The sequence below is a fragment of the Botryllus schlosseri genome, chromosome 10 (assembly GCF_051294905.1).
Source record: "Botryllus schlosseri isolate E-star chromosome 10, Bs_hap1, whole genome shotgun sequence".
In the NCBI taxonomy this organism is placed as follows: domain Eukaryota; kingdom Metazoa; phylum Chordata; class Ascidiacea; order Stolidobranchia; family Styelidae; genus Botryllus; species Botryllus schlosseri.
The window spans coordinates 21,620,516-21,641,037 of NC_137245.1; the positions used below are offsets into that span (position 1 = coordinate 21,620,516).

A 20,522-nucleotide genomic window follows, 5' to 3' on the forward strand; every position below is an offset into this window, starting at 1 on the left:
CGTGTGCATCCTTATTATCTGGCCACTAAGAAAACACAATATTTCATAGCTGACACACAATGATCCAATCGTGCTCGTGATATTGCAACAATTCAATGTTTATGTATTATTCTCAATGTTTCTGTATTATTCATGAAGAGTGTGCCAAGTGTGCAATTGTGACTGCACCTAAGAAGTTGCCTTTTTGGAGAATGCCACACTTTAGGATCCTTTTCGAGCTACCCATTGGTATTTGCCATTCACTTGGATTGTTAATCGGGATTCCAAACTCCTCCAGTAATCCATGGTAACAGTATCATGCCAATGCCAATATCACGACAATACACAGAGCTACCGAAAGTAGGCTTGCGAAGAAAAGGCAGTTTCTCCTGATCGAAAGTGAGGTATTTTCCCTACCGTAATCTTTTCTCGCTTCGTAAGGATGTTAAAAGTTCCGAAGGTTTCTATTTCAAGTCCCAAAGCTTATGTTAGAGTTAGATCAATAACTTGTGTTGAAGGACTACTTCGAGTTCTGAATCATCTTCAATTTCAAAATCCTCATCATTAGGCCTGCTATCCCTAAGATCTTCATCTTGACCCTAAGGTTTATTTTTCTTGCCATATCCTACAGTTTGCATCAAATATGTGTGTGATGTATCATCGGATGATTGCATACTCTAACCAAAAAATGGGTGAAAGCATCGGATTGGATCGATACCAGTACCTTCTTTCTTCAAAATTCGTGAATGGTTAAATTCATGAATATTTGCATATTTTGGGCATATATCGTAGAGCAAAAACTTGACGTTGTGGAAGAAAACCAGCGGCATTTTTGGAATCAGCACGCCAAAATTAGCCTAAATCAAGTGCAAAATCAAAATCAACAAATGTTTTGTTTAAAATTGTTGCCCACTGTAATTAAACATTCGGGCGGACCCGTTAGTATGATAACTTCGTTTCATGATGTTATTGCGTGACCTCCTGTCTGCTACGTCAAAAGATATTGAAATTAATTTTGTTCATAAAACAGAAGTTGGAGTCGGAGTCAGGGTCATTTTCACAAACTCCGAGCCCAGTCAGTATGTTCTCGACGACCCCGACTCCGGCGAATATACTTGTTACGACTCCGACTCCATTAACATTAGGCGAAAATTAGCCAGACTCCAACTCCAGAGCCCTGTTGGGTAATAATCTATATTCAGACTACGGCTCGTAGGTTCAAAAGGTAGTATCGTATCCAATCCAAAATTTCACAAAGATCTCATGATTCTATGCGAATGGTGATCTTGCTGATCACCGATGTGTGTATTCAATGATTTTATTCTTATCCTCATTCATCAGACCAACACACACACGCATGCACACACGCACACACACACACACACACACACACACACACACACACACACACATTGTATAACGCGAAAATAACCACCCAATACGATGTAATGAACAGGTACATCCAGCCCTCTTCCTCGTGCTCCTCCTTGTATTCATCCTTTGCCATCCTTACTCAGAGGAGTAAGAGCCAGATAAATCTCCGACACTTCAGAGTGTGTTACTGGCGAGAATCGAACCAGATTCGACAGCCTCGATGGCGATGAAACTAGCCATTACGCCAACTCCCCCTTCTGCGGCCCTGACGTCCAAATATCGAGTTTGGTGGGCAGCACAAGTGATAAACATGTGAAATACGATGAATTTTGATATGTTCAGGGGGAGCATAGATCAGCGGTCTCATGGGGAACACTGTTTCAATCTGGGGCGTATATCGAAGAAGTGCCGAACGTTGTAACATTTTCGCCCCCCTTCGCCCCCTTTTGTCATTTCCCCCCTCCCATTTCTCAAAATCGCCTGCGTTGGGAACCACTGGTTTATACCGACTCTCAGACATTAGAAAGCTGCTTTGATGGCTAATGCGAGAGTAAAAATTAATCTTCATTCGTGAACGCAGAAGCGAAATTACATTACATTCCTTTTCCACTTGGGCCCGTGTAGTGATCGATTTTAAATTACGAAGTAAATTGTTGGCACAACAACCAAATGAGTGGAGGGATTACATTTATTAAATATCGTCGCTAGTAAATACCACACTCAAAGATCAATAATTGAAATAAAGAAGACATTTCCATGCACGGATCTCGTACAAGAGAAAGGCGTCCATTTCCCCCTTTATGCCTCGTGTAAAGCCATTTCCAATTCCTTAAAACTCTTCGCAATCGCAGCCTGAAGGTACCTGTTAAAAGCAAGTCGATGAGTTGAACCTTTCATCGATACTTAGGAAGATTTTATACGCTGGCACTTACCTTTACTTTCAGAAAAGCATGTCGCACAATCGTGCTAGGATTCTGCCGCTGAAGATGCTTCTTGTACTCTGGAGTGCCGTAGCCGTGGTTGTTTTGCGAGAACCGCTCCGTTCCTTCGCACAGTACCAATTCGCCAAGGTGGTGGTGTTTGTCTTTCTTCAGCAGCTGCATGTATTGAAAGATAGAGCCGAACGACGGGGTTTTCGAGTACTGGTTGTATGGGTAGTGATTCTGTTGCGGTTGTTGAGGCCCGGCGAAGGAGAGGTGGTATTTTCCTCCTCCGGTCAGCTTTTTGAAGAAGGCGGCCCAAGGATCCAGAGCAGGCTCACAGAAGAAGAAATTGTACACGTAGTACAGGCTGAATTTGTTTTTGTACTTTTGCTTGCATATCTTGATATTGTCTTTGTGATCGCATGAGCACTCACTGGCAACGGTGGCGGTGCAGTCACATATGGTATTTTCATTCCTTAAACAGTTTTTTGTTAAGTACTCGAGTAGGTATAGCGCGAATTCGAACTCTTACTCGCAAAGCTCTCCTTCGAAGGATTTTGTGAGTTTTTCACCGAGGTCGAGGATTTTTCGGTACTTTTTCTTCTTGTTATTGCTGAAGATGCTGGAGAACCCGTCAAGAAAGATCTGCCATATGCTTGTAATCTCTTCACCATATTCCGGGACGAAAGTGCAGGTTTTCGCGGTGCAAGTGGGTATACCGGCGACGCATGTGTCCTCAGGCGCTCTAAAACCACGTAAAACGACATGTTTCATGTAGATTGTGGAAAACGTTAACCTTGTCATATTTGATCACATTTCAAATGGAAGTATCTCGATTGCAAATATCCCCAGGTATGGTGTCGCCCGGCCGTCCCGTTATTCTCTTAAGTAGATAAACAGCGAACACTATTAATGGGGTAACCGTGTTATTTTGACTACACAATGTGGTCATCATACCCCCAAAAAAGGCTCCACAGCATAACGGACAATGCATCATATTCGATACACATAAACACTGGTAAGTTCTATAAGCCGTATAGTCTAGCAGAAAAATTTCTTATCTGATTCATGTCAAACACGCGAGGTGCTAATGACTTATGTGCTAGGATGGGCTAACCCTATATGTTTGTTGTTGCTGCTTTGCTTTCGTGGCGTTTCGACATCTATTCTGATGTATATCTTCATTGTATGTTGTATACACACAGTCAGGACCGTAACTGCCGCACCCCAAACCCCCCAATTGGGGGGGAGCGAGCTCGAATGGGGCCCAAAATTATTTCGTAAATTATCATAAATTATTATTAAAGTATTTTTTGGAAATTTGTGGAACTTTTTCAAAAAATTTTCGCGCTGGGCGCGATTTCAAGTTGCCAAATATGTTTATTATTGGGTACTCTTCCACCCCCCAAAAAATACGCAACATTTATAGAAATGGGCATATCGGCATTGGCCATTACCGCGCTACGACGCACCAAGACATAAAGTTTTAGGCCATGTATTATGCGACTCCAAGAAGTTTGCCAGAACGATCGGCGGCGAGAAAACCTTGGCCGAAAGGGACTGCCCTTATAATGACCGAAAACTTCGTTATATATAGGCCTACAGAATACACATTGGTTTAGTTGACTGGCGCTGAATGTTCCTGTCTTGGCAATCTGAACCTCATAAGACAAATACAATCCCGCAGGGAAAAAATTATATGACAGTGAAGAAATACCAATTTGAAATCGTTTGAACTTTTAGTTTTAGTACGTTTGGGCCATTCTATATTTTTTGATATAACAGACAGGAGGTCACGAAATAACATCATGTAACGGAGTCATACCAACTGGTCCGCCCGCCCAAATATGTTTAATTATTATTTACGGACTCTACAGTTTCGAAGACACCTCACTCAGCTATCCAGGTAAATATGAGTAGAAATGACAATAAATTCATAACAATATATATGCAATTACCGACCTTATTGACCGATTTATCATGACTTATCAAAAATTTTCGCGCCTCGCGCTGGCTCACGAAACGGTACCACTATAAATTCGTGGTAAAAGCGAACAACCTGATAGGGAGACGGTTTATCACCTTATGGAAGCCCATGAATCAAGTTTTTTTTAGGGGTGGGGGCCTCACGAAGTGCTGTTTCGTTCCTGGCAACGGGTATACACTTGGAGATGTTTAATTATTATTGGGGGTTCCTACCTTTTCAAACACATCCTCACTCAGCTCTACCGGTAATCCGATTACGTGAGCAGAGAGAGGGTAAAAACTAGGGATGGTGTGAACCTCTGAAAGGTTCAGGTTCGTGTGAACGCGAACCTTTTTGAAAGGTTCTGTGTGAACGCGAACGTGAACCTCGTGACGTCATGTGACGTCATATTGCTAATTTCAACCCTATATTTCACTGAAGTGATAGCCTCCCTATAGTAATGTACACAATACCTAGCGACGACTCGTGTCACATAAGGCCACAATGCTGAAGTACATATTGACGTCTTAAACGTCGCTAAATGTATCAACTGAGGCAATCAAATGATATAATAATCCCATAAAATCAATAACTTCCGTCGCTTTGCCAACAATTTCGATGAGGACTTGCCAGGGAATATAAGCTTATACGCTTTAACGGTCTAGGCCAGACCGGACAATGTCATATGTATATACAGCACATGGATATTGAGCAGAGTGCAAAACGGGTTTCTATACTTGCTACCGATATTACCCCATTAACAAGTTATGCAGCAGTAGCCAACACACGGATTTGCTTATTATGATACAGTAAACATATGAAGTCAAGATTGACCCGTGCGCCTGCTAGATATTTACATCAGAAAACGATATCAATCTCACGGATTGGTTGGATAAGCATCATTCGTTGACTACATGTAGTGTATTCACAAACGGAAAGCTAGATATTTCGAGCAAACTTTTGTAACAAGGCAAGTCGCTTCGACATCTTCATTTCTTTTCATTGTATCGCATTTCCTGTGGTGTATTGAACTGATAAAATTGCTCATAAACAAATGATGATGATGATGATGAAGTTAAATTTTCGAGATTGTCAAGGTACATGCTCGAGTTGCTCGTTTAGTGTTGATTGTTTATGCTGCCAACGCCAAGCATAGAGTGGTTCGCAGTTGAAATGCAATAAATGTGAACCAAAGATGTTATAATGAAGTGAAAATTGTAACATAAGAAAAAGGTTCACAGTGCAGAACCTACCAAGAACCTCACGTTCACACCATCCCTAGTAAAAACTAATAGCAATATCTATGCAATTCCCGATCACATTGACCGATTCAGTCATCGAATTATAAAAATTTGTCGCGCTTCGCGCGTTCAGGCGAGAAAAGCGGGCACACTGAATGGACAGCCAATGTAGACGACAAGTAGCGGGAAACAGCGCACAGGCTGAGGGGGTCTGGGGGGCGAAGCCCCCCATAATTTAGTTTTATACGAACGTTTTTTTTGGGGGGGGAGGGCTGACGAAGTGCTATTACGGCCCTGCATACATTACTTCATTGGCGATACATACTCAATAGTGCAGATATCCATCGCGCTGGCGCCTGATCGGGGTCGCGCTTCCATTAATAGGCTGCCTAGTGTCCTCTGTGCCTGCAAAGAATACACACCAGTAAGAAACACACATATGAACGTCCCCGTCGTATCGTTACCCCAGAAGCGCCGACTTCGAACTTGCCCAGATGCGTCGAAACGAGAAACAGTACAAGAACGGATAACACGTAACCTTCCATTCTGGCCGATTGTCCTTACACTCCTATGACTTAACTTCGGAAAATACTTGTCAAGAATTGACTCTCACCCTCATTATATACTAAATGAGCGCCCGAAATTGATAATCTATTCGTATATAGACTACAGTGCGATCCAAAATAGTCTTTCCTCACTTGTAATTGGAGACCGTTTCGTTTGAAAGAACGGGTCTCATTATGAAAGATTTCCTTCAATTAAACGATTAAAAAGTATCAACGTCAGAAAGACATCGATTTGGCAACTAATCAGCTATGGTGACCGCAGTAATATTTCAATGCTATAGTACGGCTGTCGTTCTAACGCTCACGTGGCATATATTCTTCATCCAAAGCTGCATTGTGACAACCCTGATGCAAGGTTTGTTGTGTGGTATTCATGGTGTTTGTCGACAACTATGGTCATTTACACCAGGCCGATATTCTGCTTATTTTCCGTAACTGCCGACTTATAGCACGGCCCACCATATGGCCCCGTAGGTAGGCCCCGTAGGCCCCGGTGGTACATATAAAGTTGTTTACATAACCTACTATACAGCCTCTGGCTAAGCATTACATCTATTGTCCAATGTCCATTCATGTAATTATACAGTGTAGGCCGGGGGTGTCAAACATACGGCCCGCCAGATGATTTCATCCGGCCCGCGCATAATTCCATTTAGATTGAAAAATTCCTTTTTTAGTCAGCACATTTGTAGCAAATTTTGAGATGTTTGGCAGGAAATACTATCATGAAATATGACCTCAAGATAGCAAATGTCGAGCATGTTCAATTTTTCCTTTCATTATAGCATTATAAAATTATAGCCACGTGACTACGGCGTTGTGGTTTCACTCTATAGTTACCACTCGAGTCGGTGACATTGACGTCAAGTGTTGAGAGGGAAAAAGTAGCCTGCACACCGAGTTCATAGTTTAATGGAAAAATGGACCAAAAAGGAGCTACTCGCAGAAGCGGAAACGCAAATGCGGAAACGTATATGCAGTTTACATGGAAATATCTTAGTTACGCAAATAGATAATTCAAACAGCTATTGTCGAACTGCTGTGACACTTTCGAACTAATAGTTCCTCGGACTTCAGAAAAACCCGACTCGCGATTTTATAATAATGAACCGAAGTGAAATGTCAACATTTACAGTTAATATGCTGTATTCCCCATAACGCGTACGCAGGGCTAATACCAGAGATTACTCTAAAAGCGAAGGGAGCATATATACCCATTTATGTCGTCGTTAGCGCTACTGTTTTATCGTTGTTTACTGTATTGAACCGGACAATCATCGTATTTTGCCACTTCCATCGTTCGCGACTCAAGGTGTTGCGACTTGCCAGAATAAAACCCCTATAATCAATCCATGTATATATGCCTAACCAAGTATTTAAACGAAAAGCGAGAGCACGAGGGAACATTTTGGAATCAGTTGACTATGGTCCGGCCCGCGAGCGATTTGAAGACTTGAATCCGTCCCGCAACGCAATTTGAGTTTGACACCCCTGGTGTAAGGGGAACATAACGTAATTTCTGATGTTAAATGTTTTTTTTTGCTGCATCATAAAATTTATGCGATAGAATTCATATAGACCTATTGGCTGTACTGTATATTGAGACATAATGTCGTAACATAACATATAGGTCCTATAGGTGCTATAGTACAAAGAAAAACTGTCAACAAGATTACTAGAAAAATATTAATCGATACAGTTTGGTCGATAAGACAAGTATAAAGTAATATGTAGCAGATGACCGTACGAAAATGTTGTCCAATCTTATTTGATCGATATCGATTCAGGCTCACGATCGGCGATATTTTCCTCAAAACCGACACGACGAAATCTGCATGCTGTAATAATCGAAAATCACACGTCGCAGCATTATAATATCACGCGAAATATTGTGCCGATACCTTTACCAAATTATACTCTGTAATGCTACTTGCTAAGGACATTAGCGTATGTGCCAGTAATAATTATAGAAGGTGACACGGTCTGTTTTAATCACCCTTTCATCTCAGCTATAATTTCTTCCTTTCGCAGTCATTCAATTATGTCGTTTGAATCCGTTAATTGTTAGCGACGAAAGGGAATTCGACGATAATGTATTTCGGCAAGTCTTTAAATAACGGGGCTTCGTCAGGGAGGGTATTTTTGGACGCAATGTACTTTATTTATCGTTAATGAAGATTTGGTTCGATTTGATAAAATGTAGCATTACGCTTTTATTCTTTTATGATCTGCGAGAACTGTCCTCTTTTTTAGAATTAGCGTTGCGAACGTAAAATATGTCGGATTGATGGTAGAGAGACATAATGATACCTACCGATTGCAATAATAATCCTACACCTATGCCGCATTCACTTCAGTTCGATTTCAGGATGTTCATCTCAGTTGTATAAATTTCTCCACCAATGCTAAACACAATGAAACGAAACTTAAGAAGCGACCCCGTAAAGTCTGTCAACCGGATGCCTGCCGTGACCGAGAAACATCAACAAACAGAATAGCACGTTGAACACAGAACGAGAAGAAGCGCAAAATGGGCAATCAATCGGAATTCTAATTCAGGTGCCAGCTTGTGAGTATGAGGTACAGGTGAAATCACATTCAGAGCGGCTCAGAGTATATAGTCATCGTTGGAACTCAATTTGGTAGGTAACGCTGTATATTTATACTCAATTACAGTACAAGTAGCCATTTCTAGGGCATGCCAAGACTACTTCAAGTGGTAGTAGAAAATGAAGATATGGGAAACTCAAGTAAGGTAGATTAGGTCGAGACGTCGCACTCTTTTAGTAGCATATCGAAGGGGAGTACTTTCGAAATTACAGGATGCATTTTAACGTCTATATCGAACAATAACTAGCACCACTACAAATGTATTCAATTTCCAAAGATATATCCAGTTACCGTGATACAGCGGCCATTTCACCCATGTCGTTATAACTATTTCACTCATAAACTTGATGGGTATGCCTAATAATACATCACAAAACGCTTTTCAACTTTACAAAATTGAATGCCCAAAACGTAAGAAGAAGTGGGGGTAGTCAAAAAACATAACCGTCTTGACTACACAAGTATAGGCAAAACCTATTTGAGTACTCCGAAAAAGTGTCGTCAATGACCATCTCTGATCACCTGTCGAGGACGTGAACCAGCAGTAATCTCAAACGCAGGCTTCCGACGCTCGTTCGCGTTACATCTCGATGAATGAATAGAATTAGTTGTGAAGCTGAAGCGAATTCTCAACCAACCTATACTATATACTAAATAGTTCCGGCCCGACAAATTATGGTGTCAAAATTACGCTACTCTGGACAGTTCGCTCCATTCACCTGAGCAGTATGCACATTAGGGCTGTTCAAAAATAACCTTTTTACCTGAATCTTGCTGGTTACTTGATTAAATCGTTAGGTTGCCTTAAAAAATGACGCACACCAAATTTGAATTCATTCCAACCAATATTCGCGGATTTCGTAGAGTTTGAAAATTTTAAATTTGCCTAAAAATGCAAAAAAAAATTTTTTTAAAATTTTTCTGCCAACCCCATGAATTTGTTGCGCTGTCTTCAAAAATGATGCAAAACAAATTTGACTCAATTCGAAGCCGTAGAAGTGGAGTTATTTCAGTTTTTCTTTGATAATTCTGGGATTATCCTTGATTGGTGGATCATCCCAGAATTATCATCAAAAAACTTGAATAACTCGGCTTCAGCAGCTTGGAATCGAGTCAAATTTGTTTTGCATCGTTTTTGAAGACAGAGCAACAATTTCATAAGGTTGGGAGGAAAATTGGAAAAAAAATTTTGTTTGCATTTTTAGGCAAATTCAAAATTTTCAAACTCTACGAAATCCGCGAATATTGGTTGGAATGAATTCAAATTTGGTGTGCGTCATTTTTTAAGGCAACCTAACGATTTAATCAAGTAACCCGCAAGATTCAGGAAAAAAGGTTATTTTTGAACAGCCCTAATGCACATTGCACAGAGACTGCTGCTAATTCTTCTACGCTTGGGCCGAGTTGGTGTTGTTGTTGTTGTATATTTAACAAAAAGATTTGGCGCTTGTCTCCTGGCGGCCTTTTGCACTACTGTCAATGAACTTCACATTGTATACCAAGAACGGAGGTCGTATGAAGCAACAATCAAAGCTTGGGCCGAGTGCTGCTTTAATTAGGCCGCACTGTGTGTTTACCGTCTTGCACACTGCACATGCTATCTTGTACTTTATACTTTACTTCGTTCAGGTCCGATAAAGTCCCGGAAACTGCGCGATTGTTGAAATAACTTGAATTGGTATTTGATTAATGACTACTGACACAATTAAAACATTGTCAGGGAAAGTTTTTGCTACTTTTGCAACTTTTTTTACAGATTCCGGCAGCTTCCTAAATACTAAGAAGTTAGCCTATGTATTATGGTGTTTTAAAGCTGTTTGGAGGAATCTTATATTGCAACTTTTTGCTACTTTTCTCTATTTTTATGCAACTTCTTGCGACTTTTACGATTTTTCGTGCATCTTTTTGCAATTTTTTCGATTTTTCATGCAACTAACTTTTTAGTGGGAATATTTGGCACTATATGTAAATAGATCGCTTGATTTCCTCACTGTCGTTAAAATCTTAGGTCCTTTCTGAATTAACGTACATTCAGGCCGAAAATTATATTTTAATTGGGTGAATTTTTTCAGGCTATTGATTTTGTTGACGTCGCCAACACTGAGTTTTGTTACAGTGCCTTGGATACGGATCGATAAGTATCTCATATATATGTAATATATAAGTATCTCATATCCTATTAATGTAAATGAACTTGTACATGTACATAAATGCAACTTTTTAGTGCAACCTTTGTGAAAAATAAGTGCAACTTTCCACGGATTTGACTCCATGCAACAACAACTTTCCCTATAGTCATTACATTAAGCTTCGGTTGGTGATTAATGAGTATGTTTGATATTCTGTAGCAGGAGTGTCAAACTCAAATTACATCGCGGGTCGGATTCAAACCTTCAAATCGCTCGCGGGCCGCAACAGCCAACTGATTCCAAAATGTTACCTCACGCCCCTGCAACTGCATTTCCCTTGAATACTTCATTATCAAGCATAAACAGCAATACAACGTATCACGGACCATCGTATCGCGAACAATTGAATAAGTAAAAATACGATGATTGGCCGGTTGAATACATTTATTAACCGCTAAACAGTAGCGGCATCGACGATAAGTCGGCATATTTCTATGCTGCCGTTGCTGTAGTCGAAATCCGGCGTTAGCCATGTCTGTGCGTTGCGAGGAACACGAGAGCTTCAACTGTAAATGCTCATATTGGAATTTGGTTCATTACTACATCACGGTTTGACTTTCTCTGGACTCCGGGTACCTTTTGAGTTTGAAGTGAGACAGTGGCCACAGATATTTGAATGATATTTTTGTGTATCTAAAATATTCTCCATGTCATCTGCATATAACGGTTCCGCATTGGTGTTTTCGCTTCTCAGAATAACTACTTATTGCTCCATTTTTCCACTGAACTCGATGTGCACTTTTTGTCTTCTCGAATTCGGCGTCAATGTAATCGAATTGCGTCTAGTGGTAACTAGAACTATAGAGTGCACCCAAAACACCACAGCCGGGTGGTTATAATGTGGCCGATGAACATACTCAACATTTGCTTTCTGAATGGAATTGTTTTTTAATGACATCTCAACATTTGTTACAAATGTGCTGGATATGATAAGCATTTTTTTATCTACTCAGAATTGCTTCGCGGGCCGTATACGTCTGACATCCCTGTTCTATAGATTTGGAATTCGGGAATATTCATTGCCAATCACGCTGGCCACTGCTGCTCCCTATAGCCCTCTAGCAGAGACCAATACATAAATGCGAAGCTTAAACTTGGAAAGTGTCATCCTAATGCTCAGTCGAAACGCAACAGCGTGATACCAATGAGCCTATAAATATTAGAGATGTAATCGGCATTTCAGAATGATGTGGTTTCGATTTCGAACCCCAAACCTCATCTATGGCCACGCCACTGCAAACTACGTACAATCACAATATTATAATTCGACTACTGATCTCTTCTAATTTCCTCCAGTCAGTTATTAGTTGACCTGCGTGTCTTGACTTCCAGAGGAACCCCTGAGACTGTCCTAATGGACCCCGGGAACCACTGAGGCAGAATGAAAATCGTTGGGGTAGGTAGAGCAATTGTTCGCTGTAAAAAATGGCAATGAATATAATGCGACGTAAGGAGAAGATTAAGTCATATTAATTTTGTTTTAATGTGGCGAGATAGCGTGTTGGGATAATCCACAGCTGCAACACCAATGGGTTGCGCGTTCGTGTCCGACCGAGGTCGACTCCAGAATTCCTACCTATAAGTGTTGCATCTAGGCCCCTCGTCGCCGTATCATCGGCGTAAGCTGTGCGTTATAAAAAGCCTAGAAGTGGATCGTGCTACAAGTCGGCAGCTACGGAATAACAATGAATAAAATTGGCCTGGTGTAAACGACCATAGTAGTCGACGAACACCATGAATACCAAAAAAAAAAACGTAATAATGATAATGATTGTTCTCTCATGCGGCAGTCTCAGCGCAATCGTTGTATTGTCGTCGAATCTGTGTTCAAGACTCAAGCTCAACGAATCATAATAAATATAATCGCGACTAACTTTGCATGTAGGCCTTCTCATAACACAGGACAACAAAAATCATAATATGTGCGAGAACGATTTATGGGGATATCAGGGGCGCTGAGTCCGAAAATATTACTACTTTTGCCGAATTGGCTCTAGAGATATTGCCTCTTCCCACATATGCCAAGAAAATGGTATTTTTGTGGGAAATATAGGTTAACTCGCGCTTGAGGAGGTGAATATGGGCTTGAATTAGTTTATTTCATCTCCCATTTAGAACTAACATGTACGTTGTAGTGCACTGATAAAGCAATAGTTGGATTTATCCTCAAAATTATCATTTAGAGACTATTTTTCCGGCTGATTATAACAATTATCACCCCCCCCCCTCATTTGAGCTACAGAAGAGTCAAATGACACATATCTAGTCATAGACGGTTGGGGGACTCAAATTAATTTCACACGCTTTCCGACGCTTTTTAATATTAGATACTGGCCCTTGCTATCATTTTCAGAACTTTCAATTCATGGGTCTTTCAAGTATGTTACAAATGAGTGATATAGCTGGACAGAGAAAGTGTCGTAATGACCTAGATTCGTTTTGCTACACAAGGTACCAGAAAACGTTGAACATGAAGCGATTCAATATGTGAAATGTCATCAAGTGCACTTACAAGGATTGCTTTGGTCTGGAGTTGGGAGATCAATATCCACGCCGGGCACTGCAAACGGTCCGCCAGCATTAGGCTGAAACTTCGCGCTTATGGACTCAAGGTAAATACTCTGAATGATACAATTTGTAATCCCCGTAGATTTTTGCGAGGCAACGAGCCACCATAATGATTGAAATTTTACATGAGTGAGATGTAAGGTTGGAACAAAAACGAGAAGTCATAGCACTTCCTCGACATTTAATCTGCTTTACAGCCAATTACCCGCTCCCCTAAAATTCCTGTCTGATATGATTTCGAATGATGCTACGATATAGGACAGTGGAAGATGAAGATGGCAATAGTATATGCTGTAGAAAATGCATTAACACCGAATCCTCAACATTATTACGAATACAGAATGAACCAACGCCTTTTACTTAAGATTACCTAAACGACGAAGGTATTGACTGCTGTTGAGACGAAAAAAAAAGAAACTATGGGGTTAACGTGGAAGTGATGTTCACGAAGTTCTTCGATCACGGATACGCATGAGCATATCATCGCTTCCCCATAAAACTGGGAAATATGAGTGAGGAACGAGGTGGAAGGTTTCTCCTATAAATCAAATAAATGAAAGTGAAATAGCAAGTTAGTTGGGATGCTCACGCTATAACTGATTATACTGTCAGCTTCCTATTGCGAATCTATCCCCATCAGAAGCGTACAAAAGAGCTTTCCTACAGATGACTTCAAGCTAACTTGAGTTAATTACCGGAGTTGCATCTAAGAACTTCACTAATGCACATTCCGATATTGATTTATTTCCACGAGAAGATTTAAATACTCATAGGTAAACAAAAATATTGCTCGGTTGTTTATTTCGTCTGTATTTACAAATGGTCGTCTTTTTTAGGTTCAGGCACACTTGGTTTGTTATTACCGAATTACTGCTATTTGTTGTTCACTTCATACACATTTATCGGTATATGAAGCTTATTGTAACAAACTAAAATATATTAGGAGAATCCGATGAAAATACGAAAAAATGGGGAATTTTTGTGTTCGATATGTGGAAAAGAATAGATTTATGCAGCACAGTTTCGTTCCGCCGGTCTAATTGTGTTCATTGTCGTGGTTTCGGTACAGACTGACATACTAAAACATGCAATATAGGCTGTAACATAGTTTGAATAAAATAAAATAAAAATGAAAATAAAAACGTCCAAATTCGGCGATATCTTGAAAAATAGAGCCAATCTGCAGAAACTAATGCCATTTTCAAGCTCAGCGCCCCCGATTTACCCTAAAATCGTTCTCACCTACCATGATGATTTTTTTTGTTGTCCAGTGAATCGACTATTTCAAAATTTTGCTGTAATCTTAATCGAGAAAATCTAAAGTAATCGTAATCGCAATCGATTACATTGATGCAGTAATCGCTCCATATGGGAACCGAAAGTAATTCCACCCGCGCAACATCCCGAAGTCGCGAGGATATATATGAGATAGACCACACAAAGTCAGCACTCAATACAAGATATGAATGAAATAAATATTTCATTTGCTTTTATTTGCAAGTAACCGCAGGAACAAATATATCATACCATTTACGTACATTTCATGCATGTATTATATGCTGATGCAATCAATAAATTGGTTTTACAAATGTTGACCGGTTAGGTCAATCTAATGCTCACAGTGCAGAGGAAAGTCTTGTTGTGTCTATGTCGAATAAATGATTTCTGTCATACGGTAAGATAAATAAATGTGAATGACAACGAGACTATTATTTTTTTGCTGCATTTTTATCAACAATTTTTCGCGCACGACAATAGGAGATGCGACGAATTTAATTGTACATTTTAAATATTTACATGCAATTTGCATTACCTTCCTTTATTGCGCTGAAGCAGGACGGTTATAGCGGCAAAAAAGAAGAAGCTACTCGGGGATTCGGGAGATGACAAGGGTCAAGCGGAATATTGTTATCTGTCAGTATGCATGATCGAAGATCAATGAAAATAATGAATACAAGAGTACTTGACGCTAAAACGCGAATGCGACCAGGATTGCAGACATCAAAGTTCTACACTCCATGCGTTTTAACCATATAGGCATATGTAAAGGATTTTATATGACTTTATAACATCGATAAATACACATTATCGAATTCCCAATTGCGGCGATAATTGCTATACGCTCATCGACATTACACTACGCATAGATATTAGATATATAATAATAATTGATGTAAGTCGAGACGCCAGTACTGAAAGAGTACATTATACACCCGAGTATAGCACAAGCAGTGTCTGATATGTCCTTCAGTCGCGGCTGCCTCCACCTTTAGCGTTAGCTGTGCGAAGAACTTTATTGAATAATCTGAAACGAGTTTCAGAAATGAACAAACCCTGTAATGTTTAAAGCAGATTATCGAATTGATAGACTTACGTAAGCACTGCATTATTCATGCCGTCACGAGAATAGATTGGGTTAGGCCTACATGATTTACTGTAGAGGCGTAACACGTATGATCTGAGATTTTTATGCTAAAGTACTAAATATCGTTATTGAAAAATCCGTAACATGTTTTAGGTGAGATTTCGATCGCGCCAGTTTAGCATCATATGGCGCCCGAGCGGTCTGACATCTGCGCGGCGGGCGTGCTCCGAGTTATCGTGACTCATTTACTATCGCCTGTATACCGCTGATAGTGACCCGTTTTCTTGGCATTCACCGCGTGCCTTAATAGCGATTTTCGGCAATCAAGGCATGACACTGAACACTACGAACAGGGATCTGATTCGGAATGTAGGAATTTAGTGGGTAAGTATTTATATGGCTGCAATCTTACTGTCGAAAAATCCAGAGTCGGAGATTAGAAGAGATAGTCGCCGAGTCCATAGGTATTTTTCGGCTCCCCGGCACGCAACGATATTGATGACTTGATGCGAGTCTAACCCTTTTCGGCACCAGCTGCAGAAACCCCATGAAAAATGTCTTGATAACTCATCACGAGGTACGTGGGTTCATTCGAAATGTACAGGAAATATAGGACAAGTAGGCATCTCAGGGATTATAATAATAAATATTGGTAAAATGATGATAGAATTCCAAATACCATGAACACTAAACTAAAACAGCTACAGCACGAGAGGGATCTAAGGCTGGAACCTATGGCCTAACTGAGATCTTGCTACGTAATAAACTTTAAATAGGCTTTTAGATGAGAACCGACGGGCAATATCAAAATCGGAAAACGAGACTTTTGCGTTTGCGGACATGAAATATTCATGGAATGGAGAGAGAAAAAAATCGGACACTGCATAGGAGCATTGCAACGACGTTACACGGTGACGCATGTAAACCTGACAGGAATGTTATTTCGTGAAGCACCGGCATCGATCGAGCGAGCGAGCTTCGCTCATACAAAAGCGACGTCTATATTGTCCCGAAAAAGCAACGACGCCCGCTCGAATTAAACATTACTTCGGGATTTTTAGCGTGACGAATTAAGAAACGTCAAAATCGCCAAAGTACCCCACGCTGTCTCCCCTGGGTATCGGGAGACATCGTCACAAACTACGCGACCGGAGGATACCGCACAAACTCACGAGACACGAAAAATCTGCCCGTCCGAAACAATATTGATACGACCAATAAACTATTCACTATACGGTGTAAAACCGCAGTTTACGACCGACACCTTGCCGGCGAGTCTCAATTAGCGTGTATATAGTCCACCGCCGTGGAAAGTAACGCACTTACGCAGCGGCGAACCATCAATAATGCAAACCCTTCATCAGAAATTCATCTCATCCCCCACTCAAAGAGAATAGGAAATGTGAGCGTGCGTGCATTGCGATTCCAGCCCGCAACTCCCCCAGGCTGTCTCGAGGTATCGATCCGACGCTATTTCGCTGAGTTTGTGGGCAAGTGACTTTTAAAGTCTAGAAATATCGCCCCTGAAATCGTAGACCGGACGAATCAGAATCACAAACATATTGCCGGCGAGCACCGTATGATTTTCGTACCAGATGTCTACCAACACGAATTGAATCAACCCAGCAATCGGGAATTGAACTAAAATACGTATCAGTACGTCAATTTTAACTTCATACTGAGAAATAAGTCTCTAATTTGACAGCGTTAGTAATCGTACGTGTACTTCGGCGTGGACATTGGAAAATAATATAATACAGTTCGTTTTTGCCCATATATTGGAATTGGACTATCTACATAGATTTGGGTTACTACTATTCGAGTTAAATTAAACAAACTTACCATCATGCCTCCAGGCTTCCATCATAGGATGCCTTTGACGTCTGCTCTTAGTATGCAATCGAAAGCTCCGTGCGAGATGAGTGTCAGCCTGGAAGCAACATGTTGCTTTATATACGCCTCCCACTACGTTCGCCATCTGCGCTTGATTTCCCGATGGAATGAGTTTTGCCTCTCTCTCTACTCAGCAGCCATGGCATTAGCGTATAATTCCAATTCACCAAATTGCATGCGTCACGAGGGGAAAAAGGGGGAGACTAAAACAAAGGACTCTATCAGCTGGCGTTCGATTGTGATGGGATTCTGTAACACCTTTGCAGCGAGCGGGCCGCAATGGAAACGCTATCCGAGTGTCTGAAATATCTGAGATGTAGCATGAATGAAATGAATATACTTGGTCTCAAGTGTCAGGAAGTTAACAAACCACGCTATTAAGTTCTGGAATCTGCATACGAAATATTTAGAAAACTATGGATACCAATAAATAATAGAATACACTAATGTCTAACAACTGCGTGCTGTTACGTCTTTTGACAATTCGCATTGTTAATAGGAGAACGGTTCAGCCGTCATGCCATGACTGCCCGAAGCAGTCACTCTATGCGACAATGGCCCCGACATTAGCTCCCCGTGACTATAAATAAGCACGTACATTCTTCACATCCAAACACTTTGCATCGGCTGATTATTATGAATGGTCTGCCCAGGAGTATCAGCTAGTAAATATAAATCACTAAAATGTAGTGAAAATTGTATTCCGTAATGCCGTGGGTGGCATAAATTAGAGTTGCCAATTTTGAGATCCAGAGAAGAGGACACTTTTACACATCAAAAAACTTATAAAACCGAACAACAAGACGGATAATTTGATGTTTTTTACTGAGAATACTGTTGTGTTGACTAAAGAGAGGACATTTTCCCAACTCGCCTCCCGGAAGACCCGCTTTAACATTATTATTTAGTCATACTCGAAATCCAGATTTCGCGTTATTTACCGCGTTTTTAGTCGTGTATGTACAATTTTCTGCCGGTCAAAGCTATAAACCAGGACGAGTCACCAAAAAAGACGACATTTGGGCGTTCTCAGAGAACATATGAGAACCAAGTTGTCTTGGTCTCGCATTTTAACACTTTACACTATTCGGAAAATTAGGAAAATAGGCAGGGAAAAGAATACATCATAGGTCCGAGTTTTCGCGCCAAATGGAATTTGGCCAGAGCTTGTTTCATTATAATAACCCTTCATTTCGAGATATAGTTGTGTTTCGCAACTATCTAAAATTTTCAAGTTAATTTGTATGTACTTGCAATACGAAAAATCATTGGAATTATAGCAATAAGACCGCCAGTTAGGCATTCATTCTTGGTTAACTATAAATATACGACTGTCCTTCATTATCGAGTCTCGTTATCTTGACGAACATGATCTGTAAGGTCAGTCCAGTACGTTGTGTCAAACTTAACTTCTCGGAGCGTCACTTATCGAAATCTCGACACTCAAATCATGACACTACATCTATTCTATGGCACAAATCCAGATGACCTTGACTGGCGTTTGGACGAGTAGATGCAATTTCCTACAGAAAATCACTAATTTAGGCGGGCAATCAATAGCAACAAGTTCATATGTGGTCACTTACGCCGGGATCCCGACGTTGGCGAGTATTCCAAAAGGGATTCGCGTATGAATATTGATGGATATGGAACAGGCTGTCATATTTCTGCATTATTCACATCAGCAGTAATCCGGAGTCTCTATCTCCACTGTCCAGGAAACAGATGCGACGCTCGATACATCATCTCCTGGGCTTATCATGGGTAAAATTGGTATTAACATCGATTGACATGTACATTTCCTTTTCATAATCTCCCCCGCTGATGAGATGCGAGCCTTTAATTAACGACAGCGATGCCCTGGAATGGATTACCATTGCGCCAAACTCAGCCGGTCGTAGCGACCTCTGGCGATTATGATTCCTTGTCGGTCAATCGCCGACTGCTAGCATTCGTTGGTAGTCTGTGGCGGTGCTGGTAATCGGGATCAAGTCACCACCTTCACGTCTTGAGTCACTTCGAGTCACTTAACATTTCTACTCGAGTTCACTCGAGTCATTTCAAAAATCATGTCCAGTCATGAGTTAAGTCAGTTTGAGTGAATGTGCGAATACACATGCATATGCATATGAGAAAGACCACGTTTAATTCGGTCCCATGGAATTTATAAAATATACTAAGACGATATGAGTCACGAATATTTCTTTATTTATGTAAGTTGATCAGAATGCTGTTAACCGGTACACTCTGGGTACTACTATGAGAGTAGAATTCATTTGTATAGAACACAGTAGTTTTGGAAGCCATAGGCAGTGCCGACCTCGTGTGTTGTACTGTGCTTGTGCAGTGCATAGAGGACAAATTATGTTTGAGCATGTAGCTAGGAGAAATTGGTTAACAAATTTTTACAAAATGGAACAACAAGATAGGAAAACATCGCTTCAACAACCATTCAACAGAATGTTAAATAAATATATTTGAGCATATGCGTTATGCACAAATGCGCATTGCACATGCACATCTCTGAAATCCATACGAATTCATTCGAATTCAACGACCGCTTTCCGACACAAAGTAGAGCCTATATCATCATATCGTTATTCCAAAACTATCGCCCATTATTGGTGCACGTATAAATCCTATTTCAACTACTCGGAGCCTCACTTCACGTAAAGGATTTGCCAAGTATGACATTCGGTAACTTGAAAATTTGATCCGTGTCACGAGTCATTTGATATTCCTCAATATATTTCATATTTTGTTCACCGTGTCGTCGCACTGCTTGGTAGATTACAAAGACATCGTGAAGTTATTATTATTTTATTCTTTTTTAACAGTAAGAAACTGG

General features: G+C 40.6%; 1 protein-coding gene and 1 long non-coding RNA gene across 2 annotated transcripts; both read right to left on the minus strand.

The window, feature by feature from the left end:
• Window positions 1-2,023: 2,023 nt before the first annotated feature.
• On the minus strand, window positions 2,024-6,106 carry LOC145448978 (uncharacterized). The gene is made up of 5 exons (XM_080327439.1): window positions 5,948-6,106; window positions 5,809-5,888; window positions 2,809-3,021; window positions 2,286-2,751; window positions 2,024-2,215 (listed from the first exon to the last, which is right to left on the minus strand). Exons 1-5 carry the CDS (start codon window positions 6,026-6,028, stop codon window positions 2,183-2,185), a joined length of 873 nt encoding a protein of 290 aa, XP_080183565.1. The 5' UTR covers window positions 6,029-6,106; the 3' UTR covers window positions 2,024-2,182.
• Window positions 6,107-14,879: 8,773 nt separating this feature from the next.
• On the minus strand, window positions 14,880-17,866 carry LOC145448854 (uncharacterized). The gene is made up of 3 exons (XR_013918041.1): window positions 17,624-17,866; window positions 16,194-16,315; window positions 14,880-15,721 (listed from the first exon to the last, which is right to left on the minus strand). It is a non-coding gene; the product is annotated as an uncharacterized LOC145448854 (long non-coding RNA).
• Window positions 17,867-20,522: the final 2,656 nt, after the last annotated feature.